Source organism: Amblyomma americanum, chromosome 3 (genome assembly GCF_052857255.1).
Source record: "Amblyomma americanum isolate KBUSLIRL-KWMA chromosome 3, ASM5285725v1, whole genome shotgun sequence".
Lineage (NCBI taxonomy): Eukaryota > Metazoa > Arthropoda > Arachnida > Ixodida > Ixodidae > Amblyomma > Amblyomma americanum.
In genome coordinates, this window is record NC_135499.1 from 70,766,964 (window position 1) to 70,781,255 (window position 14,292).

General features: G+C 49.7%; 1 protein-coding gene across 1 annotated transcript in view; it reads left to right on the top strand.

The window, feature by feature from the left end:
* Positions 1-14,292, top strand: part of LOC144123047 (neprilysin-1-like) — a 240,814-nt gene that overhangs the window by 192,041 nt on the left and 34,481 nt on the right. Inside the window, exon 24 of the mRNA XM_077655963.1 lies at positions 13,715-13,766. Coding sequence (XP_077512089.1) covers positions 13,715-13,766 — 52 coding nt within the window. The remainder of the gene's footprint in view (positions 1-13,714; positions 13,767-14,292) is intronic.

Consider the following 14,292-nt stretch of genomic DNA (forward strand, 5'->3'; position numbering starts at 1 on the left):
TCTTAAGCTCGGCATCGCCATACATGGCGAGCATATCTGCGATGGGTTTATCAGGCGCTCTGTCAGTCCGTTGCTTAGCGGATGGTATTCAGTTGTCCTCCGGTGGCTAGTTTAGCTGTAACGCAGTATGGAATGCGTCAGTTCCGCCGTGTCACAGAAGAATACACTCTACGAAAAATTTGGCGACTTCTGTTGCGGTTCCGCTCGATAGGGCTTTCGCCTCGGCGTAGCGGGTCAGGTAGTCGGTCGCTATGATGATCCACTTATTTCCAGATGTTTGACTTTGTGAAAGGGCCAAGGAAGTCCATACCAATCCGCTGAAAGGGCTTTCAGGTGGGTTCAGTGGTATTCAGAAATCGTGCTGGTCGGATGGGAGGGGCCTTTCGTCGCTGACAATATCGGCAGGTTTTCACATAATGTGCGACATCGGCAGATAGTAGGGGCCATTAATACTTATCTTGAATTCTTGAAAAAAACCTGAGATGTCCAGCTGTCTGCTCGTCATGTGAAGCCTGAAGAACTTCGCGAAGATTTGCAGGTACAACAAAGAGGTAGGCTGTTTTGTTCGCTGCGAAGTGTCTTCACGATTACATCATTCTGTAGACGGAGCGAAGACAATCCTCGCTTTAACGAGGCGGGATATGAAGAAAGCTTGCCTTTCAAGTACTCGATGAGGCGTTTTAGGTGGTGTTCCGAGCGTTGCTGCTGTAGAAAAGAGCTGGAGCTGATGGCCTCTGGGAAAGAGTCGTCATCGTCGTCCAGCGGCGGTGCATCTACAGGAGCTCGCGATAGGCAGTCGGCGTCAGAGTGCTTTCGTCCCGATCTGTAAATGACGGTGACGTCAAACTCCTGGAGACGCAGGTTCAATCGAGCGAGGTGGCCGGCGGAGTCATTCAAACTGGCTAGCCAGCACAATGCGTGGTGATAGCTGACCACCTTGAGCTTTCGTCCGTACAGCTTGGGGCGCAATTTTGACATTGCCCAGATGATGGCAAGACTCTCAGTCGTCGAATAGTTAGCACCGGCCTCGGACAGACAACGGCTAGCGTATGCGATGACTTTCTCCAATGCGTCAATTTTCTGAACGAGGACGGCGACTAGGATCACGCTGCTTGCGTCGGTATAAGTTTCAGTCTCGGCGTTTTCACCAAAGTGCGCGGCGATTGCTGGGGACTTTAACCGACGCTGAAGTTCCTTGAAGGCTTCTGCTTACGGCGCTTCGCATTTAAATGACATGTGTATCTTTGTCACATATTTTAAGGAGCCTAAAATAAATTTTAAAGGAATAAGATGTGAAGAAGACGCGAATTAACCGAAGAATAAAGAAGAGGAAGAAGAAGCATTCGTTGAAGTGGAGGGAGATGATTGGTGGAGAAGCATTCGGTGAGGTGGAGAGAGATGATTGGTGGAGAAGAGAAGACGACGACAAGGCATACGTGGACTAACACCGAGGCTATAAAAGGGCGAGTGAGAGCGAGGCCTGGGGGGGAACAGCAGACAAGCGGAGGCTCCGGCGGGTCAGGGAAACATCGGCAGGAAGAGAGCGATGCCGGCTACTGCTCCGGTGAGCTCGCGTTCTACGACATCGCATCGTGGACTTCCTGTCGTGCCTGAGCCCGTTCCGGGGAGTCAACAGAGGACGCTACCACCTGCTACGGCCAGGGGTTTCTCCAGCGCTGTTGCCACCCATCCGGGTGGTGCCCCAACGCCAACAACACCGGCAGCACCTCCACGGGCGCTTGGACCGGGAGCTTGTACGACACAGCCAGCGACGCCGCCAGCAATGCCAGCCCAAGCACGCTGAACGCCGCCTCGACGCCGGCTACGGGATCCATACAACGCCGCAGCCGCACCGAACAAACCGTGAGCACGAACGTCGACCACTAATAGTAGAACGCTAGTAGTAGACTCTGGTAGTAGTGTGCCCGGGTCGTGTGTATTTATATTCTTTGTGTTTTGTGTTAGTTTCGTTAGTTTTGTGTTCTAGTGTGTGTGTCACGTAGGCTGTATTAAATGTGCGTTTGTGTCGGTACACCCGTCGCCTAGTCCATTCTTTCGGTCCGAGTGTTCTCCAGAGAGATCCGTGACGAAGATAACTGGCGAGCCTATTCCAGGATACATTTCCTTTTTTATTTTTTGCTTTGTCTCGGATTTTTTAGATCGCTCGACGGCAGAAAGTATGGACTTTGGAAAAACCTTACAGCTGGTGCTCAAGCTAGGGTTAAGCAAGAAAGAGGCGATGCCTCTCTCTGACGAGGAGAAAGAAGAGGCAAAAAGGTAGAGAGAGGAAAGCGCGCAAGCACGCGCAGACGCTCGGGAAGAAGAAGAGCGCGAGGCGAAAAAAGTTCTCGAGGCGGAAGAGCAAGAGAAAAGAGCTCGTGATGCAGAAGAGCGCGAGGCGAAAAGAGCTCGCGAGGCAGAAGAGCGCGAGGGAAAAAGAGCTCGCGAGACAGAACAGTGAGAAGCTAAAAGAGCCCGCGAGGCAGAAGAACATCAGAAAAGAAGGATGGAACGGGAGGAGGAGTTTATTTTGTGGAAAAAGGCGCATGTCGCGGGAGGATATGAGGAGATCACGGACAATGATCAGCGTTCCTTAGCGGGTACAGAATCTCCTAGACCGGCCAGAGTTTGCCCAAGAAAGCTGATGGCTCCTTTCGATGACAAAAGAGATGATCTGGACGCATATCTGCAACGATTCGAGCGGATAGCTTTGGGGCAAGGCTGGGAGCGCAATGAATGGGCCACGGCATTAAGCATGTGTTTAGTCGGAGAGGCGCTGAATGTGTTTGGAAGGATGCCTGCTGCTGATTCAATGGACTACGAGAAAGTCAAAAAGGCGCTCCTCTAAAGATTCAGGATTACGGCAGAGGGTTTTCGTGAGAGATTTCGCACCGCGAAACCTGAGGATTCGGAAACCGCTAAGCAGTTTTCCTGCAGGCTGAACAACTATTTTGATAGGTGGGTTGTTATGTCAAACACAGAAAAGAGTTTTGTAGGGGTGCGTGACAAGCTGGTCACAGAAAGATTTTTAGCATGTTGCAGCTCTAAGCTGGAGCTATTACTGAAAGAAAGTTGTGTTCGTTGGAAGAGTTCGCCGACACTGCTGACCAATTCTTCGAGGCTCAAGGGTTAAGGAATTTGAGTAAGGCAAAAGAGGAAGCCCAAAAGACCCTAGAGACAGATGCGGCAAAACCAAGAGCATATGGCAGTTCATCTAAGGTGCCAGTAAGGTGTTTTCTCTGCGCCAAGGACACCGTGCAGCTGACTGTTGAACTAGTAGCGCTGCCCAAAAAAACAGAGGTTGTGTGTCAAGGTTGTAAGAGGAGGGGTCATACTCTGGATGAGTGCCGATACAGAACGCAGGACCGAGCTCCATGCGTTGTCGACTCTAGGGCAGAACTTGGCACGCCATCCGAAGTTCTACGGCTGAAAGGAGAGCAAACACCGCTGGAAAATGAGGTAATGAGTGGAACACCCAAGTCGAAAGCAGCAATGCCAGTGGTGGTTGGGCAAATAGGGGACCGTCCTATATTGGTGCTTAGAGACAGCGGAGCCAACACAGCCTTGGTTCGTAGAAGCCTGGTGAAGGACGAGGATCTTATAGGGGAAGCGTCGGCCGTCACGCTTGTAAATAGCGCAGTGAGGTACCTTCCTGAAGCAAGGATTCTAGTGTCCACGCCATATTATACTGGACAGGTAGTGGCAAAGTGCGTAGACCAACCCATCTACGATCTCATCTTGGGGAACATTACGGGCGCAAGAGGTGTCGAAGACCCCAATCCCGAGTGGAGGATGCTTGATGTTGAAGAATATCCAAAGGAGGAAAGGCCCGCGACAGCTCAGGCGGGTGCAGTCAGTTTCTCGTCGGCAGTGGAGACAAGAGCTCAAGCGACAGCCCGAGCAACGCAGCGTCCGCTCTCCAATCCTGTTACGATGTGTCTGAGCGTAACACCGGGCGAAATTGCAATTAGGCAAAAAGAAGACCCGAGCCTGAAGACCTGCTTCGAAAGAGTCGGGGGAAAGTTGAAAAGAAAGAAGAGTCGGACGTCATCCGAGTATCAATTGGTAAATGGTCTTTTGCACAGTGAATGCATATTTAGTTCAGGAAGGCGGGTCCAACAGCTGGTGTGATGTGGGTCAGAGGCTCGGCGATGCGCGATAAGTTCTTGACAAATCGTCGGTAATGCGCGCACAGTGTAAGGATTGTAAGCACTTCTTTCTTATCGGCCTGCGGTGGAAACTGTTCAGTAGCAGCTCTTATCGCCGGATCTGGGCGTACTCCCTCCTTGCTAACGATGTGGCCTAGAAACATAAGCTCTTCTGAGACAAAGTCGCACTTCTCTGTTTGCAAGATTAGGCAAGAGGACTTGATGGTGTCTAGTACTGTTCGAAGTCTTTTCAGGTGCTCCTCAATGTTTGAGGCGAACACAACGACGTCAACTAAATGTACCAGAAAAATGTGTCACTTCAGGACTGCCTGCACTGTATCCATTGCTCGCTGAAACGTTGCTGGTGCGGAACAGAAACCAAATGGCATCACTTTGAACTCGAAGAGAAAATTTGGAGTTATGAATGCGGTCTTCTCGCGATCTCTTTCATCGACCTCAATTAGCCAGTAACCGCTTTTGAGGTCCATCGATGAGAAATGCTTGGTGTTGCAGAGCCGGTCCAGTGTGTCGTCGATGCAGGGGAGGGGGTAGACGTATTTTTTTGTGTTGTTCAAGCGGCGGTAATCAACGCAGAATCGAAGTGCGCCGTCTTTCTTTCTCACTAGAACAACCGGTGCCGCCCATAGGCTGTTTGAAGGCTGGATGACGTCGTCGCGAAACATTTCTTCGACTTGGTCCCGGATGGCTTGTCGTTCTCGCGGCAGCACAAGCCCTTGCTTTGGCGGAAGGGTCGGGCGGGCGGGTGGGTTTAATGCGATGCTTGGCAATCGGCCTTTGTCGTACCTTCGGCGATGACGAAAAACACTCGCGTTAGGATTGATGTAGATTGAGAATCTGGTCTTGTGCGTTTCTGAGCAAGACTGCGTTGATGTCGAAAGTGGGCGAGTTCTCTTTGTCAGGCGAATCTTCTGCCAATGGGTCGGATAGGGTGAAGGGGTCTAGTGCGTCAGATATTTCATCGAAGAAAGCAATCGTCGTTCATCTGTTAATGTGCCGGTATTCTTCGCTGAAGTTAGCATTGCTTCGGCTTGGCCATGGCGGAGATATGCGATGCCTCTTTCGATGCTGATTGCTTGGTCTAGAAGCAACTGGATGTTACCGTCGATGAGGGCTTCAGTGTTATTGGCTTTCATGGTGCCTACGGTGACGATGACGCTTGAACGGGATGGGACGCTAACTTCTTTTTCAGGGACACTCAGGGCAACGTGTTTCTCCAGAGTTCTCATCGAAGAAATGGCCTCATCCGTCGAAAGCGTGATCAGCTTTGATCAAAAATCGATGATCGCCTGATGCTCATTAAATAAATTCATGTCCCGGATAACTTCACGGGAATTTTGCCGTAGCACAACCAAAGTCGCAGGATAGGTATATCCTTTGACACTCACTCGCGCTGTGCATTGTCCTGATGACGTAATGAGGTGGCCCGCTGCCGTGCGAATTTGTGGGCCGTCCCAAGCGGTCGTGACTTTGATCAACTGCGCAGCGAATGTTCGATTTATCAGCGAGTAATCTGCTCCCGTGTCGACTAGAGCGGTAACTTTCCGGCAGTCGGTAACCACTTCAAAGACGGATGAATTGGCTCTTGCGTTGCACATCGTCCTGGGCGTCGGGACACGCCTTCGTCGGGTATGGAAATCGTGTGTAGGGCGTGTCGTCGAAGCTGTTCTCCGTGGCAGCGTCGTTTTGAAGGCGGGTCGCGTCATGGTTGAGGTTGTCATTGTATGTGGCGTCGGCGTGTCTGAGGCGGCGTCTTCATGTGGCATGGTGGTTGGAGGTTCTTTGGTTTTTCGCTCGGAAGCAACCTCACCTCCAGAATGTGCTGCATTTAGTTTCCCCTGCCGGAGCTGTGAGACCTTCTTCCTTCCGCGGCTGCATAGATGCGGCGTGGCGACGTAAAGCGCTAGGCTGACGGGGATGGTGAGCGCGAAAGGTGGTTCGGCGAGTACTTCTCCCTATGCACGTGCTCGTCGATTGCCCGCGGACGTTGGCCGAAGAGTGGTCGTGGGGCGTCAACGGCAAATCCTCGAGGACCAATACGTCGGTACAGGAAGTTACGAAGAACATGACTGGCCTCACCGTTATGGAAGCAGAACGGCCGGTTGTCGGAACTCCTCCAGGCGCCGCATTTCCTGCGGCTTGAGCGTCGCTCATAGGCTGGGTGGGCGGGGCCAGTGAGGCGGCAATATGGAATGAGTGGTTCATATCGGAGAGGACGTAGGGAGTGTTGTTGGGGCTGATGAGTGCGTACTATAGCGGCGTAGTCATGGGCGGGGTTCTGTGGCTGTCGGGGTGCGAAGTGCCTGTTGCACTTCTTCCCGTACCACATCCATGAGATTCCTCCCCGCTTGGGGCTGTGCGGAGGATGGCAGCAGTCGTCGCAGCTCCTCGCGGATGATTAAGCGGATAACATCCCACAATTTGTCACTGGTGGTGGACATCGTGTCAGGACGAATTGCAGAGGCATAAGCAGGGTGGTTGTACTGCCGCGTCCTGACGTGGAGGGTCGTCTGGGTGGTGCAGGGCTAATAATAATAATTGCATTTGGTGCAGGGCTCTGGCATTATTTTCTCGACGGTTCTTGGGGACTGGCAGACGGCGCTGGCAAAGAGTTGTTCTTTGACGCAGCACACTAAAAACTCATCTTTTTATTTCCTCAGTCATATCGGGACCAGCGTGGCGAAACAGGCACTTCATTTCCCCCACGTAACCGCTTTCGGACTCGTTCAGAATCTGGTTCCTCGACTCGAGGAGTCATTCGGCTCTTTCTTCCCTCAAGGCACTGGTGAATGTATTCAAAAGTTCTTTCTTCTATAGCCCCCTAGTCGTTAGGGAAGACGCGTGGCTTTCATACCACGTGCGCGCTGAGCCCTCCAGTGAGAAAATGACGTGCTCGATTTTCACCGCATCATCCCAACGGTTGAATGATGCCACGCGCTAAACATGATCCAACCATTCTTTGGAGTCTCCGCCTAGGGAACGATTAAAATTTGGTGGCGCCCGCGCCTGCTGCAGAGTGATGGGGGCCGACAATTTTTGGTGATGTTGCGGTGCTCGTAGTAGCGTGTTTTCGCTGTGGGGTTTGGTAGGGCAGAGACCCGAACTCGGGCTGCCGTCTCGTCCTCCGGTGCGAAGCGGAAAGGGCTGATGTCACGACTTGAATGTGGTGTCCGGTACATGGATGGCTACCCTAAACCTCCACCAGATGTCACGAAGGGGTGACTGCTGTCCGGAGAGCAGAAAGGCTGCGAAAATGTGTATAAACAAAACTCTTCAGTTGGGTTGACCTGCGTCCGCAATGGACTGAATCACTCGGCGGCGGCGTACCAACAAGCGGGCTTAGCGGTCGTCGAACAGAATGCCCGCCACTCCCGGCCGTTCACAATTTAAAGCTGACCGCGAACGTTCGAGATAAAGCGTGCAAACTACTAGACCATTCTGAAACGAGGTAGAATCATCTCCGCTTGGATGCGATCAATCAAGATAAATCTGGTCGCGTCTTGCATCCACAATGTGATAAACCAGCGTGGCGGCACCTTTGATGGATGAACGAATTAGCGCAGCAAAGGTTCGTGGCAATGTGCTCCTCAAGAGATATCACGTTGCTTCGACAAAACAGCCTGAACTTTGACTAAATCACATTTGCAAAGCCCGCAATCTATATTTCGAAGTTCCAAATTGGCGAGTAGTCACATTTTCGAGGTTTACGACAACCATGCATTGAACATTTTGTTTTCCTGCACGTTTTCGGTGAACGGTAAAGGAAGACGAGAGCGGCGCTGCCTTCCCGTAATAGGTGCAGTGGGTCTCTTTTTATTCTGTTTCCTTCAACAGCTTGGCGTCATTCCGACTTTCATGCGGATTGCCTTGTTCTCAACAAGATGCCGAATTAAATGTAGCGTGCTTAACCACCCATGAATATTCTTCATAAGCTCTGAAAAAGTAAGGGTTGACATATCTAAGTACTACGATCCTATGTGCGTTGTGGCCTGATGCAGAGTTTTCCAAGTGAAAACGGCCGCCGCAGATGCTCAGTGGTTATGGCGCTCGGCTGCTGACCCGAAAGACCGAAAGACACTGCTTCGATCCCGGCCGCGGCGGTAGAATTTTGATGGAGGCGAAATTCTAGAGGCTCGTGTACTGTGCGATGTAAGGACAGGTTAAAGAACCCCAGGTGGTCGAAATTTCCGGAGCCCTTCACTACGGCGTCTCTCATAGCCTGAGTCGCTTTGGGACGTCATACCCAATAAACCAATCAACTAAACACAAAAACATACTCGTAAATCAACGAAGTGAAGACGTAGATTGGGCCTGTTTTGTTCTGCCAGGAAAAGTGGTCCTTCTGATTCAATACAGTAGCATGAATACTGTACAATTCGGCATTTTCTCTGTAATTCAACAGCCTTCGTGGCGTTTCATGGAGGCAAAGTTGGACCGTTCAAGGCTTTTATGATATTCAACTGTTTAACCTAAACATTCCTGATCGCGCTCCGCTTGGAAGACTGCGTATATTACGCGCAGCGAATTTTTGTGCTGAAGCATGCTTTTGCCAAGTGCAAAGAAGTATGTTAGTTTTGGTATGTCTGCACATCAAGCATTAAACTGACGCAGGATACGGACTATAGAGAATACGCACGGACTTCACGAGGCGCATATAGCACAGCGGGTGGCTCAGCACGTTCTGCCCTGGTTTGCACGGCTGAAGCTGGGCGCTGCGCCACAAAATGGCTTCCATGATGTCACAGTAAAATCCCTCAGACTGACCCTACGCAATGGGGAACACAAAGCAGCCTCAATCCTGTTCGAAAACTAGACCGATAAAGCGCCTGCTTGTTTCGTAATGTAGTGCTCACCAGCAGTCAAAAATCAGGCAGGATGGCAGCAGGTAGCTGTTTATGAAAAATGCCGTATTGATAGAACGGCCTCTTTTATTCTTTCAAAGTTGTGCGCTGTAAAATCGAGGGCGATGAAGCACGAGAACAGCTGCCAGGGCGGGGCATAAACCCGGCTGCCAATTTAGGAAATAAAGAATGGCACGAAAAAAGCAACTGCGAAAAGCCCTGCGTTTTCTCCGGATTCGACCCTTCGCAAGCTACGGTAGTAGCTGCCACCTTTAAAGCGCTGAGTTTTCTGACCCCCATATTTTTCAAGGGAGCCGCGCAGAGAGTATTGTGACATTAGGTCGATACAGATATTAAAGCTGAGCCCCAACGCGTCCATGACACCCTTTTAGAGGCAGTGCCGCGAAAGCAAAACAAGCGCTCGTCTACTGAGCCGGAGTACCGGTTTCGAACCCCGACCACAGCGACAGCGTGTCAATGGAAAATTGAAAGTTTGTTTTGGAGGAAAGGAAATGGCGCAGTATCTGTCTCATATATCGGCGGACACCTCAACCACGCCGTGAGGGAAGGGATAAAGGAGGAAGTGAACGAAGAAAGGAAGAAAGAGGTGCCGTAGTGGAGAGCTCCGGAATAACTTCGACCAACTGGGGATCTTCAATGTGCACTGACTTCGCACAGCACACGGGAGCCTTAGCATTTCGCCTCCATCGGAACACAGCCTCCGCGGTTTTGTTCGACTTTGATGGAAAATTCGAAAAATGGATTTTGAGAAAAGGAAAAGGCACAGTATCTGTCTCACATATCTGTCGACACCTGAACCATGCCTTAAGGCAAGGGATAAAGGAGGGACTAACAGAAGAAATGAAGAAAGAGGTGGGGTAGTGTGGAGGGCTAGAGACCGACACGCAAAAGGCGCCCATGTGCTGTGTGATGTCAGTGCGCGCTAAAGATCCCCAGTTGATCGAAATTATTCCGGAGACCTCCACTACGGTATCTCTTTCTCCCTTTCTTATTTTACTACCTCCTCTATTCTTTTCCTTTCGGTGCGATTAGGGTGTCCACCGAGATATGTGAGACAGTTACTGCGTCATTTCCTTTCCTCAACGCCAATGTTCATTTCATTTTCATTTTCCGTCGTTCAGGCACTTGGCCACTAACGCCTCCTGTATGTGGCCGATCATTTTCGGCCTCATTTAGGAGTTCCGCAATCTTGCGCCTGGAGACGAGAAAAACTGAGCGGCGATAGGCGGTCTGCATGGTGCTGAAACGTGTCTCTTACACAGAGAAACCCGTGGGAGCGCGTCTCTGATGAATTCCTCACGACGCTGCCGGAGCTAGTGCGCTCTGTCAGTCGCCTTAATTCTATGTGATGACTGCTCGCAGCTTCGGTTGTTCGAGAGATATCACCTACAAACTTTCTTTCTCGGCTCCAGAAGAAAATGGGTCACCTTATATCACGCATCGACCAAAACGCGAGTAAATACGATGAATTATTGGCCGCGGATGATGTCTTCTAGCGAGGTAAATGTCTTTGCTGGACGCAAAAACTCCCAGAAAGAGATCAGTTTTTCGGAGACGTAGTACACTGAGTAAAAATTGCCGCTAACTACCCGCCTGTGAAGTTCAAGGCTGAAGAACAAAACAGGATGCCATCGCCGCAGCTGGAGAAGCGTGTATACAAAGTAGGCGAATATACACACCGAGAAAACATTTTATGTCAAAAGAGCGAAAGCAACGGAGCCGAAACACGCACTCTTCACCTACACACCGAAATGTAGTCCTTGCTTGCCCCCTTCGTCGTCTTCTAGTCCGTGACACTATCCGGAGCCTCCGAACGACCGACCCGATTGCGTGAAGTAAAAAATGACAGTGACAATCAAACGTGATGTTGGGCTTGACAGAATGATGTTGGGCTTGACAGAATGGATGATTCGACAAGAGAAGAAGATTAAAGGCATGCCATCACGATAAAAAAGATGAGCAGATGATGAGCGGCTGAAGGCAGGTCCACAAAGACTGAAGAGCCACCCGTCGCCGGAAGCGAACGCAGAGGCCCGGGGACTCACCCAACGGCACGGCTGGGGTGATGTGTTCTTTTTCGTGTGTAGCTGGTTAGGGGGCTCTCAGGTCAGTTGCGCTGTATTGGATTAGCGGGGTCGTAGCCATGTGGTGGAGTCTTCTTGTCACGGGTGGAGGCGTGTCGGAGCAGGGCGGTGACGGCCTGTCATGTATGGCAGGCTGGGGCAATGCCGGGAGGTGCTTGAGATGTGAAACTACGAGTGCTGCACGATAGACATTGGCAGAGAGCAGGCTCCGAAGCTCCGGGACCGGGATGATGAGGGCTCCCCGCAGCTCCACCGAATGTTACTTGATGGCAAGCCGATGAAGACAGAACGACATGGCAGATGGTAATGGCATGATGTAAAGGCTGCGGGTCTGACGCTGTTGTTGTTGCCTTCATGACATGGTACATACCCATTACGGGGGATTGGCCACGCGAGCGCTTCGTGCCGCACCACGTCGTACTTCGTCGTCTTCTAGTCCGTGGCGATATAATTACTAATAAAAAAGAAGAAAAATGAGGTGCCTTACTCGGTAACTGCCATGTATTTCGCGAAAAATTGATCTGCAGTCGATCTAAATCAAGGGCATTACGTATATGACAGGGAGACAAATATAGGAGGCAAAGACAAAAGGGATACCGCATGGAAATGCATTTGCAAATATATACAATATTACCGTGACCACAGCGCTCATACGAAGAAGTTAAAGTGAAAAGAGCTACTTCAAAGCCGTTCATCGCGCGATAGAAATAATTGCTGTATGCAATTTTCGGCATTGGAACGTTTAAGATGTATATTTGCTATGAACAAAACTGCTGAATTGCGGCCTGTTCTGGCTTCCCAAAACACTGCATTCATGTGCAGCAGTGCTCACACGAGAAAGGCTGAAGAAATCGTGCAGTAAAAGCGCCCAAAGTTACCCAGCCTCACGCGTACGCCGAACCGATCTCCGACTCTGTGCAGTTAAAGCCCAGCATGCATTACAGGAGACACCGTGCGGCGAGCGCCAGACGGCAAGCTAGCGGCTATTTGGGAGAACAATGGCCAGGCGCTCCGTAGGAGGCCAAACTATTTGGCGGATTATACGGACGTTTTGCCACTGTGGCCCTCCATTTATTGATAAAGGAAAGCTGTCGCCGAGTACAGTGACCTTTTCTTCAAAAAGCAACTTATCCTGTTCCCTCAAAATCAAGCGAAACATGAGAGCATACCGCCTTTGTTTAAACAAGGCAAATTCAGTCGCCCATATAACGCTAGAACCTGTGTATCAAAAATATAGCTCTACAAAACCCCCGAAATGTCTTGCCTTGTAGGACTGACGCCGGCTAGTGATATAAACGGATCTACTATGACTATTCTCCTTAATTGTACGTAATAGCACTCGTAAAGTCTAGCGATATTCGCCCCCTACACGGCTCATGATTAGGCGGTGGCAGGCGTGCCACCCTAGAAGTCAGCTTTGCTACACCAATGATGTGTACTGCCTGGTTGCCGAATTTTAGATGTTTTTGTTTTTCTGAGGGCCTTCTTGTGATTTGCGTTAGAATAGGACTAATTTTTATTCAGACATATTCGCCGATACCCTCTTCTTGATTCTTTTTATCGATCTTCATTCGTCCATATTTTGTTATACCGTTTATTGCATATTTTAGTTAATACTTAGTAGCAGTCGCTTTAGTTCCATTTGAGTTCTTTTATGCATGACTTTTTTAACTATCACATATGTCTACCTTTACTTTATACCGGCAGTTTCTTTTGTATCATTTACAACGGTGGAGTAGAGTGTGGACGGATACTTACGCCCTTATTTGTGTATTTGCTTGCTATAATATCTCAGAATGCAGTATACGTAACGCCTAAACAAATAAGTGCCCGACTAACAACACCTGCCATGGCAATTATTTATATTATAGATCCCTGATGCTGTGCTCTGGGGGATACTAAATGAAATATTTCACAACTCGGTAGCATTAAGTTAAATATGGATTCAGGTGTTTCGTTAGCATATGAAAGAAGCGGGTGCCTATTTGCAAACCCATGCTGCAGCCTTGGTGTTATGAGTGACTTTGGATGCTTAACCAGTGGCTTGGGACTGTGAGCAAAATGCAAGCTTTGCACCAAGCGACCTTCAGTTCTACATTTCGATCGCCATTCTAATTGGATATCTTAAAAAAAATTCTGCATTTGCAGCTGTTCTTAGAAAGCGCGCTAAACTGTTGAAGTGATGAATATAAAGTAACGTGGATGCCCTTATTGCGCTAACATGTGCTAGTGACTATATGACAGTGTTAGAAGACTGTTCAGTGCCCAAACAAATACGATAGCTTTCACCAGTCCTTGGGGCCATTTTTCGCTCAGTCAACTTGCTTAGTTTCAGTGAGCTCTACGTGCTTCTCAGCTAATCATTGGTGAACTCTCCCGCGTGGCGTAGTTAATGAGTCACACATATGTAGGTACAAGCACGTTCAATGTTCTCAGCTTCAAAACGAGGCTGAATTTCGCACGGTGTATTCACGGTGTTTTCCGTATTGTGCGCCGTACGCACCTCTAGCACTGCCGTTTCTGCACAATTCCAACGTAGTTGGTGCTTACGGTTCCCAATATGTTTTCCAATATATCTCTTTATGGACATATTTCTCCTCAGTGCTTCCTCTGGCATTCTACAACATCTCCGTGCCCACATCAGCAAGAGAAAGGTATGTATTTATACCGGAATAAAATTTTTGTGCGGCCAATAGTTTTCGCCGGTCAAAAATAATTGCCATGAGATCAAACGAAACTATAGGGCAATAGTGTGTGAGCTCAATTGCCCTTACTTTTCCTTTTTAAGATATCGCCTCCCATCGCACCTTTTCAAAACGTTGTCAGAAACGCCTGGAAATCATCCACCACACGTAGATATATTGCGACCCTGAGGTGCACCACGCCACGGCTGGTCTTAGAAGTATTTCTTGCTGGGCGAGTTCGTTCATAATCTCAAGCTGACAGCAAATTGCTCTAACAAAGGAATCGTCTCCGTCCTATTTAAAAAGGCGTCCTGATAATGTCCAACAGCATCAAGTACAGCGTAATCAACACATTTAGAGAAATGCAACTGCCAGAGCCAACTACCCCTGCCCCTGTGGCCAGCGTGTAACAGCGCACACTCACAAGAGCGCTGACGCAAAGGAACGCCACAACCATCCGCTGCAGTACCCACAGGTCTTGCTCACCAGCAATTGT